The sequence below is a fragment of the Symsagittifera roscoffensis genome, chromosome 3 (genome assembly GCF_963678635.1).
Source record: "Symsagittifera roscoffensis chromosome 3, txSymRosc1.1, whole genome shotgun sequence".
Lineage (NCBI taxonomy): Eukaryota > Metazoa > Xenacoelomorpha > Acoela > Convolutidae > Symsagittifera > Symsagittifera roscoffensis.
The window spans coordinates 8596847-8624248 of record NC_087064.1 but is presented as its reverse complement, the minus strand read 5'-3'; the positions used below and the strand labels follow the sequence as shown (position 1 = coordinate 8624248).

At 39.3% G+C, this 27402-nt stretch overlaps 1 protein-coding gene across 3 annotated transcripts in view; it reads right to left on the bottom strand.

The window, feature by feature from the left end:
* LOC134842217 (alpha-N-acetylgalactosaminidase-like) overlaps window positions 1–27402 on the bottom strand; it is a 51661-nt gene that overhangs the window by 4812 nt on the left and 19447 nt on the right. The window contains exons 1-2 of one of the 3 annotated variants that reach the window (XM_063858449.1): window positions 2359–2557; window positions 1178–1296 (exon numbers count right to left, since the gene is read on the bottom strand). In XM_063858449.1, the coding sequence (XP_063714519.1) occupies window positions 1178–1290 (113 nt within the window). In that variant the 5' untranslated portion in view covers window positions 1291–1296; window positions 2359–2557. Of the gene's footprint in view, window positions 1–1177; window positions 1297–1697; window positions 1717–2358; window positions 2558–27402 lie in introns of those variants that run through there. The other 2 variants (XM_063858451.1, XM_063858450.1) reach the window with 2 other exon arrangements.

Genomic DNA, 27402 nt, shown 5'->3' with positions numbered 1-27402 from the left:
AAAAAAAGGTCGACAGAATTTACATTTTTTTTTGAAAATCCGCACCCCCTCGAGAAAATCCTAGATCCGCCCCTGCTTAACAGTAAACTGCTAGTTATTAAAGTAAAGCTTACTACGAGTAATTTGAACACCAGAAAAAATTGTATTTTTTGCACACAATTTTTTAGGCTACATAGTTCGTTTACATACGACAGTGTCCAATTATTCAAACGACAGCTATTAAGAAAACAACCGTTTTTGATGAGACTTTAAGTCGAAACTATACAGAATTTTACTACTGTGTTTCTGAGCAATATAAATTTCTTAAACTCGGAAAATTGCTTTAACAACACATTTTAATAAAACAAAATGTCAAGAACATTTTGATCTTAACAAAACATCTATTACGGTCAAATTGATTTTCAAAACGAACGATGCTTAAACAACGTCTCCTATCCAGGAGTGTAGTTCCGCTCCAATCTTCCAATACAACAACTTCGAACACAAAAAAAAAAATTTTTTTTGGTAATTGACTAAAATCATAAGTAAGATCGGTATTGTGAAATACCAGATTTCATATCACTTTTTTCAGCGATTGTTTTTCAAAATTTTGCAAGCAGATTTTCAGATTTTTGTTAATAAACTTCACGATGGCATAAAATTAAGGGGAAAGTTGCAAAATAAAAATTCCGTGCATGGAATTTTGATTTTTTTGCACGTTAAGAACGAAATCAAATGGGCGTTCTTAGCTGTTACATACCAAAAAATCTTTTGTCCTGACGCCGGTTGTAATTTTCTGGCCTAACTTTTGCGCTATTGAGTTGTATGGGAAAAATGATTACAATGGACTGTATCCGCAAAAATTTTAACCCATACAATCAGTTTTCGTGGCCATCTAACCATGAGAATGGATTTTTACGGGACTTTAATCAATCAAAACTCAAAAATCTATTATAATCCATTATAATCGATTAAAAAAGATTTTGTTGCTCAGAAAAATATTATCATTATTATCCATTTTAAAAGAAATATAAAAACATTTTGGGCAATTTTGTACAGATTGACAAAGAAAAGGCAATCTAACCGATGTTTATCCTTGAAACTCCACTGCGAGTTAAACGATACTTTTTGCCTTAAAAACGTGTTAATCAATTTTAATCGTGTTAATTCATGATTTATTATTATAAAGTAAGATTACCTGAATCTCTGCCAGTTCATGAAACCCATAGCCGGAGTCAGTCCCAGTCCATTATCCTCACTAAGGACTAGTTGAACAATCAGCTGAACAAAAAGTAGATAACCAAGATTCATGTCCGGCTAAAATAATAACCGCAATGATTTAAGTATGACAGTTTGGTTCTAAAAAATTAATTGGGTCCAATAAAAAAAAGTTACGTACATAAAAATTTCAGAAACAGCTTGTGCTTTTTAGTTTTTACGAGTTTGGGATTCGAGCCCATGGCCAACCAAATGGTCAATTTTTGATATTATTTTAAATGATCCATTTTTGGCCAACCGACCCTAAATTTTGTCAACAGGCGCCTATATATACAAATTTTTAGGAGGACCGAGCAGTTTTTGGTCAACTCTTCCAAAAAGTGCCTTAAAAAGATAGTTTTGACCGGTACTTTCAAACTTTTGATTTCGTTGCGGAAAATTTGGTCAAAATAAGGTATGTATAGGGATTTTGGAGAACTCGCAAAATCAATTTGGTCAACCTAGAAGAAGCCGAAAACGTTTTCGAATATCCTGGATCCACCTTTGCGTGTACCACCACAATAAAAAGTTTAAATTGACCAAATGTTCAAGGAATCTCTAGAAATAATAAAAACCTGAAATCGCGAAACTTTGGGGTAGGAACTTTACAACCAGTGGAAACAAGATCTCAAAATGAGTTTAAAATTATTCGAAACGCTTTGCAGTAACAAAAATCACCAAAGCAAAGGTTAGAAACACGTTGATGATGCCCGATTTGAAATTATTCCTTTTCTGGTCACAATTTTTATTGGTGTATAAAATTTTCAATAGAAGAAAAATTGGTCACAGACAACGATTCTTAACCGGCTACGATTTGCAACAAGCGACGATTCGTACGACAGTTCATAACAGGAGACGATTCGTAACAGGCGACATTTCGTAACAAGTGAAGCGAATAATGCTTGCTCCACTTCGCTCCGCTGCGCTCACATTCGACAGTAGACGAATTGTCGCCCATAACGAATTCTCATAAAAATTTAATTAGGGTGATGAGAACAGTCCAAACTTAGTAAATTTTAGTGTTTGCCAAGTTTATTATTCACCAATTGCAAAAGTAACAGAACTCATCATCAAAAGTAATTTGTTGCTATGAGTCCTAAAATTCAGAAAAAAATTACTCACGCGAAAATTAATCACTGAATCCAAATTTCTGCTAGAAAGAACAATTAAGAAACTTGAACAAAAAATATCATGATCGTATAACACTCAATTCAATAAATTCTGATTTTTTCCTTGTTAGTTTTTCTGTGAGTTTTCAGAGTCATTCATATCCGTCAAATAAAGCGTACTATTTGGATTTATCAGTATTTGTTTAAAAAATGTCCTGTTGCGAATATAAAAACTGAAGATGAAAAAACATATGCCTGCGCCAAACTGTTACAAAACTGCGCCAAATTTTTTTGAGCAAACAAAGAGAATCTTTTCCAGTTTTAAGCTTAATCTTAAAAAATTGTCTTCAGTTTAACAAAAAAACTTGTTTCTACAAACTAAATGTTCAATGAACTTTTCATAAGAAAGCGCTAAGCCGAAAAAAATTTAGGAGACTTTCAGCTATATTAAAGCGGATAGTTCATCTGAGCTTAAGATAGCTGGAGATCATCAATCAAAGTTATGTTGAAGCAGACTTGCAGACACAGTTTTTCCGCAATAGACCAAAAAGAAGTCATCAGCTACGCGCTTTTGACACAAATGATCGAACTTTTTCTTTGCTGCATGAAAACATAAAACAAATGTGGAAACCGGGCACCAGGCCGACTGTATTTCAAACCGACCGAATCGTAACTCAGGATTAGTACAAAACCGAGCGCAACAGACCGAATCGTTCTAATTTTTGTCTAAGCGCAGTTGCTTTTGCCTCTACGTCACAGTCTTCTATCAAATTTTGCTTTGATGTACGTATATTTGGTGGCATTATTTTTCAAGTTTATATGCGGACTAATAGTTCGAGTGGGGAAATTCTTGGGCACAAAGAGAAGAAGACTGCTCGTATCAGGGCGAAGCCCTGAATGTTCCGACTGTCTTTTGAGGTTTATGGAGCACTAATAACCTTAAAAAATGAAATAAATCAAAATTAAACTTTTTTTTCCAAAATTTGAGTTTTGTAATGAAAATCATCCCCCCACACGCCATTAAAAGTATAAAAGGATAGATTTTGCTGCTTGTAACAAATCAATTAAGGCAAATAAGCTTCTTTCAACCAATTTGGAACGATTTCTAAGAGGGATTAACTCTCCGCTTACGCGTTAATAGCGCTAAATTTATTGCGCGTTAGTTGTCCAAAATTGGCCAAAATGGCAATCTTTAAATCCCGGTAACTTTACAAAAAATGATCACAGGTAATATATCTTTTCAAACTTGAGCTGAAGACAACAATACCCATTGAATGATGTAAAAAATTCCGTCAAAAATGGCTAGTTAAAAAGTCGAAATTTGTCCGAAGAAAAAAAAACCACCCCGAGCACAAATATTCCGTTACTTTCGTATCGAAAGTCGGAACAAAAACAAGAGCGATTTTAAAAAGAAAAGAGGTCTAGTTAAATCTATTCATGCAGAGAGAGAGCATTTGCTTCTTTGTCATTAAGAGTTGCGCATACAGATGAAAACAAGCGGTACGCCATCCTCAAAGGCTCAATCAAGATCTGTGAACTTGTGTTCTGGGCCGACATGTGTTTGTGCTTCATTGACACTTTGAACTTTTTTGAAAATTGCCCCCACCTATCTTCTTCTTCCCCACCTACTCCAGATTGTGTTGATGTAAGCTTGTGAGATGGTATGCAGACATATGGAAAAGATCAAGAAGCGCCACCGGCTAAAAAAAACGAATGATTTCCCAGCAAAAATGGTTCATAGTGGAACTCAAGTTCTTAAGGTTCACTGCTCAAGCGTGATAAACGACGGACAAAAAACGGCTCCAATAAGCAGAATGCGGGTTGAGAAAACTTTTGATCATTTAATAATGTGAGGATTCAGTAGAAGACTTTTGTGCAGCTGTGTGTAAGTATTTCTGACGAGCAATCACGATATGGCCTGTAAAATGGGTTTCTTCCTCTCAAAATAAGGGGGAAAAAACTAATTTGACGTGATACAGCTCGTCTAAGCTGGATGCAACAAATATTTCACCGCCTAGATTAGCGACAAACAATGGTTGCTCTGAAAACGAACGAGGCCATTGGAACAGGTTTGTGCTGTGTATTTTTATATGACATAATCTCTTACTGCAGTATGGGAAAGGTGAGCGGTTTCATAAAAATTTGTTTACTGAGGTGGAGCTGAAAGTCCGCTTGCGTATTCAAACGGCATTCAATATGGTTTTCTTTCGAGTTGCTCGCACTGTCTCGAAATTGGAGTTGCGTTGTTTGTAATGAGTATCAGAACTTTTTCAAGAAAAAATCCAACTGCAGAGAAAGACTTCTTGAGTTTTGATTGATTTTGTCAAATGCGAAAACAAATCAGCATGGCCAAGTGACTAGCTAGCGTAAATTGGGAAATAAAGGTTGCCGTTCTTTTGAATTTTTCAACTTAGGTTACCGAATGTGGGTATCTCGGTTGCTTGCCACTGTATTTTTTCCTGAATCCAAAAACTGAAGAAACAAAGCTTACAAGATTTTTGTTTGCCACCTACACCTTATCTGACCAATAACTCGGGTTCAAAGAGTGATCACAAAAATAAGGTCACTTTTGAGGCCTTAGACCGGTGACGCTCTATATTGGTTGCTGAAAACGTCTCTTATCTGAACTACTTCATCGCCTTCTATGACTTAAATCTTATACTGTATTTGATTCTTTTCTTATGGTTTTTATTTTACTTGCAAATTCAGTTGAACAAGATATCAAATTATGGTTGGATCAGTTTCTCATGGCCGTGACTTTTTAAGAAAACGTAAGCCCAGAAATCTTCCTGGATGATCTAAAACCAGTCATAAAGAAACCGTTGCCAAGAGCAGAAAAACCCAGAGAACTCGAAAACGTGATGCGAGCAAGTGAGGGAATTCAGAAACAAGGTGGTAGAGGAAAAGGTTGTCCTGAATTATGGAGAAAAAAATGAAAGAGGGCGAACAATTGGCCACAATATTTATTAAAAGGAGGTACAGAAGCATTTAGAATAAAAGTTATTAGTAGCAGTGGAAATAGAGGGAATGAAAAAATCTTAATGTTGAGATATTGAAACAACATTTCAAAGAAATTGCACTGTTGGCCACAGAAGCTTCCGAAAGGGTGAAAAGAATGAGTTTGAAAACTAAATGCTATCCAACGGGAAGAAGTTAGAACAAACATTGGAATCATTTCACGCTCCATTGCCTGCTCAAGCAGCAAAGTCTGAACTGGGAACATAGAAAGCAAACCAGTGAGAGACCTATTCATTTCAAAGATGCGGATTGCATTGTTACGGGTTATCTTTATATACGAGATAATGTCGCCGGATGAAGTACTGAAAAGCAAAAACGAGTAGAGCAAAAACGAGTAGAGTTCGAGTAGAGCAAAAACAATCACAATTGCGTTTCAAAACACAAACACAGCAACTGCAGGAACAAGTCACCCTGCATGGACGCCAAACAAGACAAAGCAGAAGAAAAAATTGGCAGTTGGGAGTTGGATCTAGAACAACAGAAAAATATTAGAAGTCAGGTCAAGAGGAGGCAAACCGATGTTAGGGACAGCAGTAGATCCAGCTTGGAGAAAACAGTGCAATAGATGTAGAGGAGTTTTTTTCAGGCGGCGCCTGAAATATGCCCCGCTGTGGTAAAGACATGTAAAAACTCCAAAAAACAAAATCACTTTGCGAAATTGTGTCATCCAAGGCCAGTTAGCAAAGTCACAAAAGAGGCAGAAATTGCGGACCAGGAAGGTAACTTGATACAAGAACCTGATTCAAGCGACGGGTTCAAAACAAATACAAACCACATCAACAAAACAAATTGAACAAATTTTACACAGCATAACTAACAGTGTGGTCGAACTCCATAAAAAAACAGAATCATCAACCAATAGTAATAGAAAGTTACATACAACAAGCTCCACAATGAAAACAAAAGCAAATGGTTCAATGCGTTGCTTAGGAATGACGATCGGATTATCAACATGACTGCTGACACTAAAAGTGCAAATTGGTTTCTGAATTGGGCAACTAAGAGACAGAAACGGAAAAATCAAAAAGAACGAAACTCAACTCAGCTGAAAAGTGAAACTTACCAGAGCAGTTATTGATTATAACCAACAAACGTTTCTGATAGCTGCAGCCTTCAAATCTGACACTTCTTCAGCTGGCAGTGAAGTGTAAGAAGCCACCTTTCACTTAACAGACAGTAGCACTAGTTGAATTGTGGGTTTGGAATTGCATATCGAAGTGATGATCCAAACTACACAGAAGCCGGCTCCTAAACAGAGATCAAAGTTTGTCGTTCTTCTGTGTGAGCAGTCAAAAGGTTGGAAACTACATTTTTAATGAAAAATCGAGGAATGTTTGATACTCAAGGAGAGTCAAAAAATCATGTGATTAACACAAAATTAACGTATCATTTTGTCCAACCCAGAAAAAAGGAAGAAAATACTTACATGTTCAAGAAAAGATTGAACAACAGCAAAACCAGATCCACCAATAAAGTAATGAAATAGTTGAAAACGTTGAATAGTTTTCACGATCGGATTATAATAATGACTGTTGACCCTAGAATTCTTAAATTGTTTCTAGGTTGGGCAACTAATAAACAAAAACGGAAAAAGAAAACGGGCCAATATCAATCCAGCTGAACAGTTGAAGTAACCAGTGCTTTTTTTCGATTGTAACACTTTCCCGATTATGATACACGGAATCTCGAAAAGAGATATTCGTTCAGTGAGCTGGGAAGTGTTAGAAGCAACCTATCACTTAACACAAAAAATCACTAGATAAAATCTGAGTCGAAGTTTGCAAATCAAAATGATGATCAGAACTACAGGGAAATCGGCTTGGCTCCTAAACAGAGCTACTATGTTAGCGGCCGAAAAGGTTGGAAACAACATTTAATATAATAATTTAAGAATTGATTGATAGTGGAGGTAAGTGAAAAACATACTGTTTATACCAAATTAGAGTATCCATTATTTACCGCTCAAAAAAGGGAAAATATGTACACAAAATCGCGAAAAGGTTCAACATCAACAAAATGATACTCTCAAAAGGTCGCAAGGAACGTCTAGAAAAATATACAAGAAATTTCCATGCCCGATTGTGATCACAGTGAAAAAAATGATTAAAAAAACTGACACTAAGCAAAACCAAATTACACACAATTTGAAAATAAGTATCAAAAGCTCGAAGTAGACGAGTTATTGGACCGGTAAGTCAGATTGTATTTTCAAACTGGCTGCAGAAACAGCGTATTAGTGCAATTTCAACACAATTGTGGAAACCAAAACAGGAGCGTTTATGCTCTCACAAAGTTGTATGGTCAGAGTTCCAGAATACAATGGACAAAATAATTAACAGAGCCAAAAACAGATTTTGCTTTTTGAAGAACTTTTTATTCGTTTCAAAAATGTGGTAGAAACAAATATCTTATTTATTTCGAAAGAGTTGTCGCATCGAGTTGATTTCCAAAGATAAGTGGCTGGTTACGCAATGTTGTCGAAAGCAACAACGTCAAGGCTTCGAGCTCATGAACGCAAAAATCATTCCACTATGAAACCAGATGGCAGTGGTAGATGACTGCATTCTGGTTGACTGTTGTTTAGCAGTCAACTGGCAACTGAAGCCAGCGATAACCAAAAGAATTGATCGTGGATAACCTGGCCAAGAGGCTATGCTGGATGTGACCAATTATTCTTCGTGCAGCCTTACGCGAAAAGATTTTGTGATTTTAAGACAATAATGTAGAAGCTGCACCAGAACTGGTACTAACACTAGAATTATCAGATTCTAACGAGTTCTGATCTCAGAGCACTAGAAGGCAAAATAGCGAGAGACAATTTTATTTCAAAGATGGGGATTGCAATGCTACAAGATACTTTTAAGTTTGAGAAAATGTCTCCAGTTGAACACTTAAAAAAAGCTATGAACTTTGAGCAAAGGCAAAAAAACTGCAATTGCGCTTGAAAACATAAATGCGGAAGCTGCAGGAACAAGTCACTTTGCCTGAACTCCAACCAAATAAACGCAAGAGTCCAAATTAGCAGTTGAGAGTCGGAACAACAACAACAAAAGGTCAATTAGAGATCAGGTCAGGAGAACCAAACCGGTTTCAGGAACTGCAGAAGATCCGGTTTGGAAAAGAAACCGTGGTTTAAATGTGGTAGAAATTAGTCAAGCAAGCGCCTAAAAACTGCCCCGCTACGGAAAAGATATGCAAGAACTGCGAAAAAAAACCAAATCACTTAGCAAAAGAGACAGAAGAGGTAGAAACTTCAGACGAGGAGTGTTTTTGGATACAAGACTTTGATTCATGCGTTGGCTTCAAAACAATGAAGATAAGAACCACACCAACAAAATAAACTGAACATTTTGTTCAGAGAATAATGAACAATAACGACGCATTTCGAAAAAAAAATCAGAAACAGTGTCTAGTGGTAAAGAAAAACTACAAAAAAATCCACAAATAAATTAATGAAATCGTTGAAAATGTTGGTTAATTTGACAACAAATTATCAGCATGAAAGTTGAACCTGGACTTCTACAATTGTTTCTGCATTGAGCAACAAAAAAACAAAAACGGAAAAAGAAACAGGGTGGAATTCAATCCAGCTGAAAAGTGGAACTTTCAAGCGCATTTTTCCATTGTAACACATAGCTGATTAAGATGCACGGAGTCCGGAAAGGGGATATTTGTTCAGCTGGCTGGGAAATGATAGAAGCAACTTTTAATTTAACAGAAAAAAGGTACTGGACAAACTCTGAGTCTAGATTTGCATCTCAAAGTGATAATCAGAACTACAGAGAAGTCGGCTCCTAAACAGATATCAAGGTTTGACAAGATTCTGTGTGAGCAGTCAGAAGGTTGGAAACAGCTTTCTTATATGAAAATTCAAAAACTGTTTGGTAGTCAAGGAAAGTAACGAAGCATGTGGTTAATAACAAATTAAAGTACTCATTTTTTCCCGCTCATAAAAGGAAGAAGAATATCTTTTAAAAAATCATGAAAAGGTTTAACATAAGCAAAATGGTACTCTCAGAAAGTCACAAGGTGCGTCTAGAAAAATTAAAAGAGACTGCTTCCTTGCTTGATTGTAATTACAGTGAAAACGACGAGTCAATAAAACTAACGCTAAGCAAAACCAACTTACAGGCAGTTTAAAAATATATATCGAAATCTCGAAGTAGACGAATTGTTGGACCAATAAGCCAGATTGTAGTTTCAAATTGGATGCAGAAACATCGTACCAGTGCAATTTGCAATTTCATTACAGTTGAGCGGAGCGCAATAGGCCCGTATATGCTCCCTGAAAACTTTTTTAGTCTAACTGACATGTCAGCAGATTTCCACAAAGCAATGGATGAAATCACTAGGAGAGCCAAAAACAACAAAGGACATTTTATCTGTTTCAAAAAAATGTTAGGAAAATATATTTATTTTTTTTCGAAAAAACTGTCGCGCTTGTTTGCCGAGTTGATTTCCAAAAACAAGTGGCTATATCGTTTTCGCAGAGTTGTTCAAAGCAACAACAGTCGTCAAGGCTTCAAGCTCCCGAGCTCAATTATCATTCCACCTTGAAACTAGATGGCAGTGGTAGATTCTGGCATTCCGGTTGACTTTCGTTTAGCAGTCAGCAAGCAACTGAGGCCAGCGGTAACCAAAAATTTTGATCGTGGACAATCGGGGCAAGAGGCTATTCTGGATGTGTCCAAATAGTTGTCGTGGAGCCATAGGCAAAAAGACATTGTGATTTTAACAGAATAATGTAGAAGCTACTAACACTAGAACCATCAGGTTCTACCGCGTTCTGATCTCGGAGAAGCAAAACAGCAGGAGACTTGCATTTCAAAGATGGGGATTGCAATGCTAAAGGATACTTTCACATTTGAGACAACGTCAGCAGCTGAAGTACTGAAAAAAAAAACTTTGAATTTTGAGCAAAGAAAAAAAGCGCGAAAAAAAGCTGCAGGAACAAATCACTTTGCCTGAACGTCAATCAAATGAAAGCAAGAGTCCACATTAGCAGTTGGGAGTCGGAACAACAACAACAAAAGGTCAATTAGAGATCAGGTCAGGAGGACCAAACCGATTTCAGGAACTGCAGTAGGTCCGGTTTGGAAAAGAAACCAAGTATTAGATGAGGTAGAAACTAGTCAAGCAAGCGCCTAAAAATTGCCCCGCTACGGAAAAGACGAGCATGAACTGCAAAAAAACCAAATCACTTAGCAAAAGAGACAGAAGAGCTAGAAATTTTAGACGAGTAGTGTTTTTTGATAAAAGACTTTGATTCATGCGTTGGTTTCAAAACAATGAAGATAAGAACCACACCAACAAAATAAACTGAACATTATATTCAGAGAATAATGAACAATAACGACGCATTTCGAAAAAAAAATCAGAAACAGTGTCTAGTGGTAAAGAAAAACTACAAAAAAAAATCCACAAATAAATTAATGAAATCGTTGAAAATGTTGGTTAATTTGACAACAAATTATCAGCATGAAAGTTGAACCTGGACTTCTACAATTGTTTCTGCATTGAGCAACCAAAAAACCAAAACGGAAAAAGAAACAGGGCGGAATTCAATCCAGCTGAAAAGTGGAACTTTCAAGCGCATTTTTCCATTGTAACACATAGCTGATTAAGATGCACGGAGTCCGGAAAGGGGATATTTGTTCAGCTGGCTGGGAAATGATAGAAGCAACTTTTAATTTAACATTAAAAAGGTACTGGACAAACTCTGAGTCTAGGTTTGCATCTCAAAGTGATAATCAGAACTACAGAGAAGTCGGCTCCTAAACAGATATCAAGGTTTGACAAGCTTCTGTGTGGGCAGTCAAAAGGTTGGAAACAACTTTTTTGTTTAAAAACTCAATAATTGTTTGGAAGTAAAAAAAAGTAACAAAGCATGTGGTTAATACCGAATCAAAGTGTTCAATTTTTCCCGCTAAAAAAATGAAGAAGAATATCTTTACAACCTCCTGAAAAGGTGCATCACAAGCAGAATGTTACTCTCAGAAAGTCCCAAGGAACAACTAGAAAAAACTACAAGATACTGCTTCTTTGCTTGATTGTAATAACAATGAAAAGGATGATTCAAAAAAACTGACGCTAAGCAAAACCAACTAACAGGCAGTTTAAAAATAAGAATCAAACACCCGAAGCATACGCAATGTTGGACCGGTAAACCAGATTGTAGTTTCAAGTTGGTTGCAGAAACAACGTAATAGTGAAATGGGCAATTTGATTACAGATGGCGAAGCGCAATAGGCCCGTAAATGCGTCCTACAATTTTTTTTAGTCTAACTGACATGTCAGCAGATTTCCACAATGCAATGGAGGAAGTCACTAGGAGAGCCAAAAACAAAAAAGGACATTTTATCTGTTTCAAAAAAATGTTAAGAAAAAATATTTTAATTTTTTCGAAAAAAACTGTCGCGCTTGTTTGCCGAGTTGATTTCCAAAGACAAGTGGCTGTATTCCTTTCGCAGAATTGTTCAAAGCAACAGTCGTCAAGGCTTCGAGCTCATGAGCTCAATTATCATTCCAGTATGAAACCAGATGGCAGTGGTAGATTCTGGCATTCCGGTTGACTTTCGTTTAGCAGTCAACAAGCAACTGAGGCCAGCGGTAACCAAAAATTTTGATCGTGGACAATCGGGGCAAGAGGCTATTCTGGATGTGTCCAAATAGTTGTCGTGGAGCCATAGACAAAAAGACATTGTGATTTTAACAGAATAATGTAGAAGCTACTAACATTACAACCATCAGGTTCTACCGCGTTCTGATCTCGGAGAAACAAAACAGCAGGAGATTGGCAGTTCAAAGATGGAGATTGCAATGCTAAAGGATACTGTTACGTTTGAGACAACGTGAGCGGCTGAAGTGATGAAAATAAACTTTGAGTTTTGAGCAAAGAAAAAAAGCGCGATTGCGCTTGAAAACAAAAATGCGGAAGCTGCAGGAACAAATCACTTTGCCTGAACGCCAATCAAATGAAAGCAAGAGTCCAATTTAGCAGTTGGGAGTCGGAACAAAAACAACAGAATGTCAAGTAGAGATCAGGTCTACCGAACCAATTTCAGGAACTGCAGTAGATCCGGTTTGAAAAAAAAACAGTGTATTATTAGATGTGGTAGAATTTAGTCAAGCGGGCGCCTAAAAAAAGCCCCGCTACGGAAGAGACTCGCAAGAACTGCAAAAAACCAAACATTTTAGCAAAAGACAGAAGAGGTAGAAAGTTCAGACGATGAATGTTTTTTGATACAAGATCTCGATTCATGCGTTGGCTTCAAAACAAAGAAATAAAAAACCACACCAACAAATTGAACTGAACAGTATTATCAGGAAATAATGAACCAAAACAACGCAATTTGAAAAAAAAATCAGAAACAGGGTCAAGTGGTAAAGAAAAACTACAAAAAAAGAGATCCACAAAAAAATTAATGAAATTGTTGAAAACTTTGTTTAGTTTTGACAGCAGAATATCAGCATGAATGTTGAACCTGAGATTCTCAGAGAATAATGAACAATAACGACGCATTTTGCAAAAAAAATCAGAAACAGGGTCTAGTGGTAAAGAAAAACTACAAAAAAGAAAATTCACAAATTATTTAATGAAATCGTTGAAAATGTTGGTTAATTTGACAACTAATTATCAGCATGAACGTTGAACCTGGACTTCTACAGATGTTCCTGCTTTGGGCAATCAAAAAACAAAAACCGAAAAAGAAATTGGGCGAAATTCAATCCAGCTGAAAAGTGGAACTTTCAAGCGCATTTTTCCATTGTAACGCATAGCTGATTGAAAAGGAGTCTTGAACAGGAAAATGTGATCAGCTGGCTGTGAATTGATAGAAGCAACCTTTAACTTAACAGAGAAGGCACTAAATTAAATCTGCGGGTAGATTTGCATATCAAAGTGATGATCAAAACTACAGAGAAGTCGGCTCCTAAACAGATATCAAGGTTTGACAAGCTTGTGTGTGAGCAGTCAGAAGGTTGAACACAACGCTCTTTATTGAAAAATCCAGAATTGTTTGTTAGTCAAGGAAAGTAACAAAGCATGTGTGTGCGCGTCAATCTCCAAGATTATATAAAAAACGGTTTTTAAACAATTTAATTAATGAGTTTTTTCTCGGCAAAATAACTCCGGAAATATAACGGAAATTTGAAAATATAACGATAATTTTAACAAACTTTATCATCGATAACATCGGCCACAATAAACTGCATAACTCAAAGCAAGCTGCAAAAATGGCCAGTATTTGTCCTTGAGACAAATTGCTCTTTTTAAAGGTCAGCCTTAACCAAGGCTGAACCAAATTAGAGCGAAAAGACGGTTAAAATGGGTTTTGGGGGCATCAAGTTCGGTGCACATTCGAGTTCTAGAAAGGAAATGACCTAGGCGGGATTCGAACCGGCGCCGAAACCGCCGGGACGCACCATGTATACGATCGGCTACTGTCCCTATATGCATTAATATTTTGGTTCAGTTTTATGCATTTATACTCTCGCACATTTACATTTGCGCTGCAACATCCTCCGCCCCTAAAGACGGAAGAACAGGTGCGAGTTTTACGGTCGGTCGTATCAGCTCGCTCGTAACAGTTTTGATATCGGCGGATCGGGCGCATCCGTCTTTGCCGTAGTGTAGTTTAGCAATACGGGCGAGTGGGTAATGCCCACGTGGGCTGTCGGGTTCGACTACCCAAACCAAGTCGCCGGTTTTCAGTGTGACATCCGAATTATTATGCCACTTTGCTCTTTTGTTGAGAGATGGTACATATTCACGCAGCCAGCGTGACCAAACTGCGTTAGCGTACGATTGTGCTCTGGCGTAACGCTTTTTATAATCAAAGTTATCTTCGAAACTTAACGACGGGAAGCTAGCTGCGCTGTGACCGAGAATGAAGTGATTCGGGGTGAGTGCCTCTAGGTCGTGCGGATCGGAACTGACCGGAGTGATCGGTCTTGCGTTAAGTAATTGTTCAACTAGGCAGAGCGTTGTTCCTAGAACTTCCTCAGTTAATCTCCTGTTGCCTAATATGTCGTACAACACTCGCTTAACACTTCTCACTAGCCGCTCCCAGGCGCCACCGTGATGAGGGGCACTGGGCGGGTTAAACTTCCACTTAATGCTGTGCTTTTGTGGACGAAAACGGCCGGGGCGACTTTGTTCCAATTTTGGACACAGGATAGGAGCTCATTTTGAGCACCAACAAAATTCGTGCCATTGTCAGAAAGAATGGTTTTGGGGGTACCTCGCCTTGCAATAAATCGCTCTACGCCCATGACGCAGGAACTAGTATCGAGAGATGGAACCAACTCGATGTGAACTGCTCGAGTCGTGAGGCAGGTAAATAGGAAACCCCATCTCTTTTCGGTACTTCGGCGTATTGGCACTTGAAACGGGCCAAAGTAATCAACACCTGTGTTGGAGAAGGGAGGCTGCTTGTAACCCAGTCTTTCAATCGGTAGGTTAGACATAATGGACACAACTGTTTTTGCTTTGCGCTTACGGCATGTTATGCAAGTATTTTCGATGTTCCCAAGTAACCAGCGCAACTTCAGAACAATGTATTTCAACTGAACTACAGCACGCATGTAATCCAACCCCTGACGTGCATGTTGAAAGTGCATATTCCTAATCAACATGTGAGCAACTCGGTGTCGACCATCCAGTATTATTGGATGTTTGCTATCAAAGTCGGTATCAACAAGACGGCTGATACGTCCAGTTGAACGCAGGATGCCAGCTGGGCCGATGAACGGAGAATATTTAGCAATCCGACTTTTCTTTGTTATCAGTTTATCGGACTGAATTATTTTCACTTCGGCAGGAAATGATTCGGACTGAGCGAGATAAATGAGCTTCTGCTCGGCAATATCTAACTGGGACGGGTCAGTTATTTCAAGCGTTTTTGTACGGAAGTGTTTATGCGATGGTAGCACACGAAGCATAAACGCTAAAACACGTTTGTACTTTACAATTGAGCTGAATTTATCCCAACTTTTAAACAGACGGATCGACGGCGCTTTCTCAGATGAAGCATCAACAACAAACGTAGATGCAGTCTCAAGGCATGTATCAATGTCACAGAGTGGGCCTTTTAATTGGATCTTTTTGATGACATCAGTGTTCGGCTTGAATGGCCAATCACATGTCCTCAATATACTAGGGCCTCTAACCCAGCTGCTATCCTTGAGGGCTTCCGAAGAAATCCCTCGTGTGCCGGTATCAGCTGGGTTATCACCACTGAGTACATGATTCCATTGATCAATGGTGGTGGACTCCAAGATTTCACCAGTGCGGTTTCCAACAAACACAGGAAGTTTGTTGCACGAGTTAAGCCACTGGAGAACGGTGGTAGAATCAGTCCACATGAATACATTGCTTACTTTGAAAGTAAGCGCTTTCAAAATCTTTTCTTTGAGTCGAGTCGCAAGCAGAGCAGCCTGAAGCTCTAACTTGGGAATGGAGAGCATCTTCATAGGCGCTACACGGGCTTTCCCAAATACAAAAGCTAACTCGGTTTTTTGCGATTTAGCAAGTCGGGCTCGGAGAAACGATACGGCGCAAAAAACGTCCTGCGAACTATCACCGAACGTGTGAAGCTCACAGCGGTCGAACGGTTCGGTAAAGTAGCTACGAGGTATCGTCAGAGTACCTAATAGTGGAAGTCCTGAGTGCCAATCTAGAAATTGTTGTTTAATTTCCTCTGGGAGATCATCATCCCACTTTTGACCACTGATTCTCCATATGTCTTTTAGTAAAAGGCGCGCTTTCACAGTATATGGCGCTACCAGTCCTATTGGATCAAAAACTGAGGAAACAAAACTCAACACGGTGCGTTGAGTAATTGCTTTATCTAGTGGTCGATCAACACCTCTACTTACTACTAAGGTATCTTTTACATGATCCCACCTGAGACCAAGAACATGCGACGATTGGTCTGGACTCTTACAAATATCCTTAACTGACGGGTTGGACTCACGGTTGTCCGGATTAAGAGCGGTTGTAACTTCGGGTACATTGCTAACAAACTTTGTCAGGTTAAACCCACCTAATTTGAGCATTGCGACTAAGTCTTTACTTAGGCTAAGAGCGTCAGCGGTATTTTCGAACGAGTCAAGATAGTCGTCCATGTAAAACTTCTGGACAACGGCTGAAGCGGCTTCGGGGTATTCAGCTTGATTATCAGAAGCAGTTTTTTGTAGCGCGAAATTCGCACAAGTTGGCGAATCACGAGGGCCAAAAATATGACGGGTGTATTGGTGAACCACCACACTCGAAGTGGGGTCCTCCCTCCACAAAAAACGGAGAGACGGTTGATCTCGCGCAAGTACTCCAACTTGTATGAACATACCTTCTATGTCCGCTGAGACGGCGTACTTGTGTTGACGGAACCTCAACAGTACAAAAATAAGATTTTGAAGGAGATCCGGGCCAACCAAGAGAGATCTATTTAAGGAAGTGCCATGAAATTTGGATGCTCCATTGAGCACACGGCGCACCTTGCCGGGTTTGTTCGGGTTCAAAACCGGATGGTGTGGAAGATACCACTCACGTTCGGCTCGTGAGCTGGGATCGTGCGGGTTGACGGTTATGACATATCCTTTACTTATATCTTCTCTGATTGTTTCCGTATACTTCTCGCGAAGTAACGGATCTTTATCTAATTTTTTCTCTAACGACTTTAATTGGGCTAATGAAGAATAATAATTGTTAGGCAAGCTAACATCATTATCACTCCACAGCATCGGTACAGTGTAACGCTCACCATCGTGAACGGTTTCAGTTTTTAGGATCGACAAAGCACGCTTGTCTGCGGCGGAACGGGCATCTACTTGCTTGAACGCACCATAAGACTCTAACTCATACCAAGTTTTGATTTGTTCGGTCAGAGAAGTATCGTCCGTAACGCAGTTAAAGGAAGAAGAATTTAAGGACGAACGATCAGGAGACGGACCACTAATGACCCAACCTATCGGAAGTCGGACGGCGCACGGTGAGTCAAGTTCATTTCCGAAGACATGTTCGAGGGGTCTTATCGCATGATAGAAGTCCTGTCCTATAACTATCTCAATCTCTTTGTAATTATACGCAGTCGTCTTTAACGGGGCTAGTTGCGGGTATTTGACCTGCAATTCGGAAACGTTTATAACATCGGGTCCTATATACATGTTGTGCTTAACGAAAGCGACAAACGAAAACGAAAATTCACTTTCATTAGGCTTTGCGGAAACTTTCAAGTGAACTCGTTGAGTTTTAGATACCTTAGCTGAGTTAAAACCATCGGTCGTAACATTTACGGGCGTGCCAACTAATTTCAGACGTTCAACGAGTGCCGCGGAAACCCAAGAATGAGTGGAACCGGTGTCACAAAGTGCTAGTGCATTCGAATTTTCCGAACCAGAGGACACATCTACCAACGCAACAGGAAGAATACCTTTTGCAGTTCCCTCACAAGGTTTAACACAAGCTGCGTTATTTGCAGAAGTAGTGTTTGTATTAGTTTGAGTCGATGGTGATCGGTCGGCCTCTTTGGGCGGGAAAACTTTCTCGGCTCCATGAAGAAGCACATTGTGAGTGCTCTCACAGTCCTGTTTTGGGCATTTTTTTGCCTTTTGGCACTTTCGGAAGGTATGGTTGCCTTGTAAACAAGAAAAACAGAGCTTTTGTTCTGCTACATATTTAGCCCTTTGTGTTGCGTTTTTCTCTTTGAACACGGAACAGATCCAGAGTGCATGCTGCCCTTTGCATAGCGAGCATGGAGGAAACCTTGTCTTTTCTCTACTTTTCTCATCCTTAGAACTTACCTTAGTGTTACCTGCAAGCACTTTTGTAACTACATTTTGCTTAACTGGTTCTTCAGACTCACCCTTAGAATTGATCGTTTTCAGCCTCTCATGACCCTCCGCTTTTTCTTTGAGCCATTCATTGAAATCTAGCAGAGTTGGTCTATGCCATTGGCGTCTTACGGTTTGCATCGACCATGCCTCCTTAAGGTTCGGGGGAAGCTTACTCACAGCCTGATTCAGTAAGTTAACACTTTTCAGGTCGTCGTTAAAAGACAGAGACTTGAATACGGCAACAAGTCCAGAAATTGCAGAGGAAAATCCAATTACATTTTCCGAGTTATGGATTTTAAGCGGCGGAAAATTACTCAATTTATCTAGGTGAGCCCCTACTACAGCATGCGGCTGCCTGAATTTTCTTTGAAGAGTTGCTAATGCGTCTTTATATAGTACTCCGCTATAGCTATACTCAGCGATTGCGGATTTTGCTTTACCCACTACGAGCGTTTTCAGATAGGTAAGCTTTTCATCGTCACTGAGTATGGCTGAATCGACCGTCGATGTGAATTGCCCAAAGCACTCATGCCAATTAAGTGGGTTGCCATCGAACTGGGTCAGCTTCCACTCAGGGAGATGATCTTTTCGGCTGTGCATGAGTATATTAACCAACTCTCGAGTCGAAAGTGGACGCTCGACGTCTGCACCAGGTGAATTACCGGGAGTTGGCTCTGTGTAATTCGAAGAGTTACCGTGACAATCAGGAACGAACGGTTGATTAGCATGTGAAAAGTTTTCAGGCTGCGCAAAGAACACAGTCCCTCCACTTGTATAAGGAACAAAACTATTCGTAGGAACAATCGGAGTTACTGCGGAAAAAACAGTTGTCGAAGGAACGTAGTGCTGTTGAGTTGACATTAAAGGGGTAGCAACAGCTGGTCTCCACAAATTACTATAAGGATTGTAGTGGTCACTTGAAAAGTTATAACTACTAACGGGAACACCCATATGTTGTGATGGGGCTGCAGGTGCTTGGTAGCCAGCTACTACTGATCCTGCAGTGTGATGACTTAAAGAAACATGATTAACTGCTGTTGATGCAGGAACAAACGGTGTTACACCAGAAGGAACTTCTGCAGATGATGGCGGAGCAAAATAGTTTTCAGAAGTTACCGGGACTACTGAACCTGTGTTTGGATTGCCTAGCACCGGATGAGTGGACAAAAAAGTTTGCTGAGGCAAATTATTAGAAACAGGTTGAATGACCTGCTGTAACCCTACTGGATTGTTAACGGAAACCTGCAATCGGACCAAATTCGACAAATTATGATGTTGTCCGTGAATGTGGTTACTGTAATACAATCCCGGATCACTAGAAGCTGCGTGGCCGCTATTCACGCCTGTAAAACTTGATGAGACCAAGTAATTTGTTGATGCAGGATAAGTTGCCTCAGGAGCTGTTGAACGAACGTGCTGCTCTTGATTGGGAACTACAACAGCATCAGGCTGATTGTGGTCGACAGATTCGACCCAGTGACGCGTACGATCCTTTTCGTCTATTGATAGTTGTGGAGAGATTCGAGTTAAACCCCTTTCCTCAGCCTTCTCACTGATTTCCGACAACTCATTTTCTAACTCAAGCCCTTTCAACTCAATTTCTGCCAGTTTTTTCCTGTGTTCTTCAGCCAATTCTTCCAACTCTAAACGGCTTTGTTGTTCTTTCAGTCTTAATGATACCTTTGCCTGCCTCTCAAGTTCCTCTTGTTGTTTCTTTAAAATCATTAAATCGCGCTTTTTCTCAGAAAGTGTTTTCGACGGAGCGGCGGTATAACTAGATTTCTGAGAACCTGATTGCTGATGTCGGCTGCTTCGGTGCGACACCTTAGAGCGGGTATCTGTTTTATGCGACCGGGGTTTTTCACTTTTTTCAGAATGATGAGAAACTTTTGAGCTGCTATCTATTTTGTCCGGCTCTGTTACTGCCTTAAAACTTGTTTTATATGTGATAGCTTCCTGCAGAACTTTATCGTTGCTTTGAGTCAACTTATGAAGCCACATATCCTGTGCCGGTATCAATTCGTCGGGATTGGCACTTTTTGCAGCCATATCAATCAACTCAGTATTTATCTCGACCGCTTGCTCTATATAGTTCCTACATTTTTCAATATAAGTATCAATTTTTGAGCAACGACTCTGACTCTCTATGTATTCTAAAATTATTTCGTGGCATTTATAAAGTTCGTTTTCGAGAGTGCTACGTTTCTCAAACAACTTCTTAATTTTCTTCTGAAACTTAACTTCCATGCTTAATAATTTCAGAAATAAACGACTCTCAGAACATACTGTATTTTCACTCAAGTATATCCACAAACTTTTACCTGGCGTTAAAGTTAAAGCTTAAACTGGGCTTTGTGAAACAAGTCTCTTTCACGCGCTTTTGGGACGGTGCGGATAGTATACGGAGCGCATGATCCAAGGAACTAGCTCCTAGAATGAATACCACACACTCAAGAGACCTATGCGACGGCTACGTTACGCTAAAGTACCAATGGGGTGGGGAAATTAAGTAGGTCGGTTGAACTCCAACAACGCACACGGAGTAAACCTGAGGATGAAAGAATTCACCTTAACTCACTTAATATCACCGTACCTGACCACTTAACATTAGTGTCGCGCAACGAAGTCAATAATCGGACGGGCTGAAACGGCTTAGAATTACTTGAAGCGTACTGGCTTTCAGTTTCACCAATGTGGGTGGGGGATCAGGCAAATTGGTTAAGTTCCAACAACACACGCGGAAAAAACCTGAGGATGAAAAAACTCAACTTAATTTGCCTGATATTTCGCTACCAGACCACTTACCATAAGGTTGGTGTCATGTTACAGCACAGTTTCGCAGAATTATGGGGACGTTCTGAGGAATTTTTGGCAATTTTTTACTTTTTTCCCAAAATTTTTCGGAAAACTTTGGTCAGCAGGTTCGAGTCGTAACCCAATCCAAAAAACTAGTCTAGTACCCCTTGTCTATGATCCAATTTTTTGGATTTTCAATCCGTTCACAATTACCCAAAAATTTGTGGTATCGGGAAAAAATTACCACTTGTAGCTTGCTTTGAGTTGGGATACACAATAGAACATCGTATGTAATTTTATCGCACAGAAAGATTATGAAAAAAAAACTAGAAGAGTCTTACAGTTTTGACGATTTTGGAGATTGGCGTCACCGGGAAAAATCCAAAAATTTCGGGTGTCGAGAAAATTACAGCTCCACTTTGACCAAAAGTCAACAATCAGGACACCTGAACAGGCCTCTCTTCCGCTAGTCAGTCTGCTCTTTCGTCAGTCTGCTATGTCGTCTGTCGGCTTACAGGCTCCTCGCTGTCGGCTTACAGGTCCTCGTCTGTCTGGGAAGGAGGTAGTTTGGAGTTGGCTCTTTAAACTATTATAAACTGGAACTGATAAACCGTTTCTAGCTGGTAATGAGTCTTCGAGTTTTCAAATTTGGGAAACTTTCAACTGGTCGCTTTAGTCTCAACGTTAGTTTTCTGTTTTGGATGCTCTTGTGAATGGATGTGGTGATGTCTTCGTGAGTAGAGTGTCGTAGAGTGACTCCGTTCACTGCTAACACTTTGTCCCCCACCCGCACGTCCGCACGCGATACTGCACTGTTGCGAGATATTCCGTCGACAGTTGGGAAGCGACTGGCACTGTTGGTGCCGTAGAGAGAGAATCCGAACTTGTTCTCGCCGCCCACCAAATACACCACACAATCCAACTCAATACCCTGAATTAGGCTGTTTCTGCTCTATGGATACAATATTACTATCCTCGCTGCATTCAATCAGCTCATTGCTATGGTCATCTATGGCACTCTGATTAAATTGAGCTAATTCATTCAAACCAGTTTCATTGCTATTCTTCGTGTCCCTTGTGGGGCGCCAAAATGTGCGCGTCAATCTCCAAGATTATATAAAAAACGGTTTTTAAACAATTTAATTAATGAGTTTTTTCTCGGCAAAATAACTCCGGAAATATAACGGAAATTTGAAAATATAACGATAATTTTAACAAACTTTATCATCGATAACATCGGCCACAATAAACTGCATAACTCAAAGCAAGCTGCAAAAATGGCCAGTATTTGTCCTTGAGACAAATTGCTCTTTTTAAAGGTCAGCCTTAACCAAGGCTGAACCAAATTAGAGCAAAAAGACGGTTAAAATGGGTTTTGGGGGGACCGAACCTGGTTACGGAGCATCCCATCAAGTTCGGTGCACATTCGAGTTCTAGAAAGGAAATGACCTAGGCGGGATTCGAACCGGCGCCGAAACCGCCGGGACGCACCATGTATACGCTCGGCTACTGTCCCTATATGCATTTATATTTTTTGGTCCAGTTTTATGCATTTATACTCTCGCACATTTACATTTGCGCTGCAACAATGTGGTTAATACCAAGTTAAAGTACTCATTATTTCCCGATCATAAAAGGAAGAAAAACATCTTTAAAAAATCATGAAAAGGTTTAATATAAGCAAAATGGTACTCTCAGAAGGTCACAAGGTACGTCTAGAAAAACTAAAGAGTGACTGCTTCCTTACTTGATTGTAATTACAGTGAAAAAGATGATTCAAGAAATTTGACGCTAAACAAAACCAACTAACAGGCAGTTTAAAAACATATATCAAAAGCCCGAAGTAGACGAAATGTTGGACCTGTGAGCCAGATTGTAGTTTCAAGTTGTCTGCAGAAACAGCGCAACAGTGTTATTTGCAATTTCATTACGGTCCGTATATGCTCCCTACAAACTTCTATAGTCTAACTGACATGTCAGCAGATTTCTACAATGCAATGGATGAAATGATTAGGAGAGCCAAAAACAAAAAAAGGACATTTTATCTGTTTCAAAAACGTGTTAAAAAATTATATAATTTAATTGTTTCGAAAGAGCTGTCGTGCTTGTTTGCCCAGTTGATTTCCAAAGACAAGTGGCTGGATCGCTTTCGCGGAGTTGTTCAAAGAAACTGTCGTCAAGTCTTCGAGCTCATGAGCTCAATTATCATTCCATTATGAAACCAGATGGCAGTGGTAGATGACTGCATCCTGGTTGACTGCCTTTTAGCAGTCTGCTGGCAACTGAGGCCAGCGGTAACCAAAAATCGTGGACAATCGGTCCGAGAGGTTAAACTGGATGTGTCCAAATAATTGTCGTGAAGCCATAGGCAAAAAAACATTGTGATTTTAACTGAATACTGTAGAAGCTGCATCAGAAAAGATACTAACGCTAGAACCATCAGGTTCTACCGAGTTCTGATCTCGGAGAAGCAAAATAGCAGGAGACATTTTCATTTCAAAGATGGGCATTGCAATGCTGAAGGATACTTTTACGTTTGAGGTAATGTCACCGGCTGATGTTGTACTGAAAAAAAGCTTTGATTTTTGAGCATTAAAAAAATCTTAGTTGCATTTGAAAACATAAACGCAGAAGCTGCAGAAACAACTCACTCTGCCTGGACGTCAATCAAATCAAAGCAAGAGTCCAAATGGCAGTTGGGAGTCAGAACACCAACAACAGCAGGTCAAGAAGAGATCAGGTCAGGAGGACCAAACCGATTTCAGGAACTGCAGTAGATCCGGTTTGGAAAAGAAACCGTGTAATAGATGTGATAGAATTTAGTCAGACGAGCGCTTCAAAATTGCCCCGCTTTTTAAAAGACATGTAAGAACTGCGAAAAACCAAATCATTTAGTTAAAGAGACAGAAGAGGCAGGAAGTTCAGACGAGGATTGATTTTTGATACAAGAATTTGTTTCATGTGTTAGCTTCAAATCAATGAAGATAAGAACCACACCAGCAAAATAAACAGAACAGTATATTCAGAAAAAATGAACAAAAACGACCCAACTCGAGAAAAAAATCAGAAACAGGGTCAAGTGGTAAAGAAAAACTAAAAAAAAGGAGATCCACAAAAAAGTTACTAAAATCGTTGAAAATTTTGTTTAGTTTTGACAACAGATTATCAGCAAGAATGTTGAACCTGGGCTTCTATATTTGTTTCTGCATTGGGAAACAGAAAAATAAAAAAGGAAAAAGAAATCGTGCGAAATTTAACCCAGCTGAAAAGTGGATCTTTCTATCGCATTTTTCCATTGTAACGCATAGCAAGGAGCCTTGAAATGAGATATTCGTTCAACTGGCTGGGAACTGTTGGAAGCAACCTTTCACTTAACCGAAAAAGGCACTTGTTAAAATCTCAGTCTAGAGTTGCATGTCAAAGTGATGATCAGAACCACAGAGAAGTCGGCTCCTAAACAGATATCAAGGTTTGACAAGCTTCTGTGTGGGCAGTCAAAAGGTTGGAAACAACTTTTTTATATACAAAAATCAATAATTGTTTGGAAGTCAAGAAAAGTAACAAAGCATGTGGTTAATACCGAATCAAAGTGTTCAATTTTTCCCGCTAAAAAAATTAAGAAGAATATCTTTACAAACTGCTGAAAAGGTGCATCACAAGCAGAATGTTACTCTCAGAAGGTCCCAAGGAACAACTAGAAAAAACTACAAGATACTGTTTCTTTGCTTGATTGTAATAACAATGAAAAGGATGATTCAATAAAACTGACGCTAAGCAAAACCAACTAACCGGCAGTTTAAAAATAAGAATCAAACACCCGAAGCATACGCAATGTTGGACCGGTAAACCAGATTGTAGTTTCAAGTTGGTTGCAGAAACAGCGTAATAGTGAAATGTGCAATTTCATTACAGATGGCGGAGCGCAATAGGCCCGTAAATGCGTCCTACAAACTTCTATAGTCTAACTGATATGTCAGCAGAGTTCCACAATGCAATAGATATATCACTAACAGGGCAAAAAACAAATTTTCCATTTGAAGGACATTTTATTTGTTTCAAAAAAGTGCTCGAAAAATTAGTTCGTTTATAACGAAAGAATTGTCGCGCTTTTTGGACGAGATGGCTTCCAAAGACAAGTGGCTGGACCGCTTTCGCAGAGTTGCTGATAGCAACAGTCGTCAAGGCTTCGAGCTCATGAGCCCAATTATCATTCCACTCTGAAACCAGATGGCAGTGGTAGATGACTGCGTTCTTTTTGACTGTCGTTCAGCAGTCAGCTGGCAACGGAGGCCAGCAGTAACCAAAATACTGATCGTGGACAATCGGGCCAAGAGGCTATGCTCGATGTATCCGAATAAATGTCGTGGAGCCATAGGCAAAAAGACCTTGTGATTTTAACAGAATAATGTAGAAGCTGAAACAGAAATGGTACTAACAATAAAACCATCAGGTTCTACCGAGTTCTGATCTCGGAGCACTAGAAGGCAAAACAGCGAAAGACATATTTTTTTCAAAGACGGGGACTGCAATGCTACAAGATACTCTTAAGTTTGAGACAATCTCTCCGGTTGAAGTACTGAAAAAAGTTTTGAACTTTGAGCAGTAAAAAAAAGCGCAATTGAGTTTGAAAACCTAAATTGAGAAGCTGCAGGAACAACTTACTTTGCCTGGATGCCAATCAAATCAAAGCAAGAGTCCAAATTGGCAGTTGGGAGTCGGAACGACAACAACAGACTATCAAGTAGAGATCAGGTCAGGAGGAGCAAACCGATTTCATGAACTGCAGTAGGTCCAGTTTGGAAAGGAAACCGTTTTTAATAGATGTGGTTGAATTTCTTCAGGCGAGCACTTGAAAACTACCCAGCTATGGAAAAGACAATTAAGAACTCCAAAAACCCAAATCATTTAGCAAAAGAGACATAAGAGGCAGTAAGTTCAGACGAGGAGTGTTTTTCGATAAAAGACTTTAACATGCGATGATGGCTTCAAATCAATAAAAATAAGAAACACATCAACAAAACAAACTTAATGGCCTATATAGAGATTGATGAACAATAACGACACCTTCCCAAGAAAAAAAATCAGAAAAAGGGTCTAGTGGCAAAGAAAAACTACAAAAAACAAGATCCACAAATAAATTAAGAAATCGTTGGAAACGTTGGTTAGTGTTAACAACTAGATTATGAGTATGACTGTTGACCCTGGAATTCTGCAATGGTTTCTGAATTGGTCAACTAAGAAACAGAAAAGGAAAATGAAAACGAGCGAAATTCAATCCAGCTGAAAAGTGGAACTTGCCAGTGCATTTATCGATTGTAACACATACGCGACTATTAAACACTGATTCTCGGAAGGGAATATTTTGTCAGAGGACTGGGAAGTGTTCACAGAAAAATGCACTATACAAAGTTTGAGTCTAGATTTGCAGATCAAAGTGATGATCAGAACTACAGAAAAAACGGCTCCTGAACAAAGACCGAGGGTTGATCTCTATGCGAGCAGTCAAAATAATGGAAACAACATTATATATGAGAATCTAAGCTGTTTCTGATTGTCTAGGGGACACAGAAAGTATGTTATTATTTCAAGTAAAAGTATTCCTTGTTTTCCGCTCAAAAATGGAAGAAGTATATCTACACAAATTCATGAAAAGTTTCAGCATAAGCAAAATGATATTCTCAGAAGGTCACAAGGAACGTGTACAAAAATGTAAAAGTGAAGGCTTCCTTGCCCGATTGTTATAACAGTTAAATAGACAATTCATTAAAACTGACGCTAATTAAAACCAATTAATAGGCAGTTGAATAAAAATAAGAATCAAATGCCCAGAAAAGACTAACTGTTGGACGGGTAAGCGAGATTATAGTTTCAAATTGGCTGCAGAAACAGCCTAACAGCGAGATTTCAACACAGTTGGGCAAAGCGCAATAGGCCCATTTGTGCTTCCTACAATTGTCTATAGTCTAAATGACATGTCAGCAGTTCCACAATGCAATGAATATAATCACTAACAGATCCAAAAACAAATTTTGCGTTTGAAGAGTACTTTATTAGTTTCAAAAAGTGTTCGAAAAAAGTATCTCATTTAATTCGAAAGAGCTGTCAAGCTTGCTGGCCGAGTTGAATTCCAAAGACAGGTGGTTGCATCGCTTTTGCAGAGTTGTTGAAAGCAACAGTCGTCAAAGCTTCGAGCTCATGAGCCCAAATACCATTATCTTTGAAACCAGATGGCAGTGCTAGATGACTGCCTTCCGGTTGACTGTCGTTTAGCAGTCAGCTGGCAATTGAGGCCAGCGGTATCCTAAAGAATTGATCGTTGTCAATAGTGCCAGGAGGCTATACTGGATGTGTCCAAATAATTGTCGTGGAGCCACAGGCAAAAAAAAAACATTTTGATTTTAACAGAAAA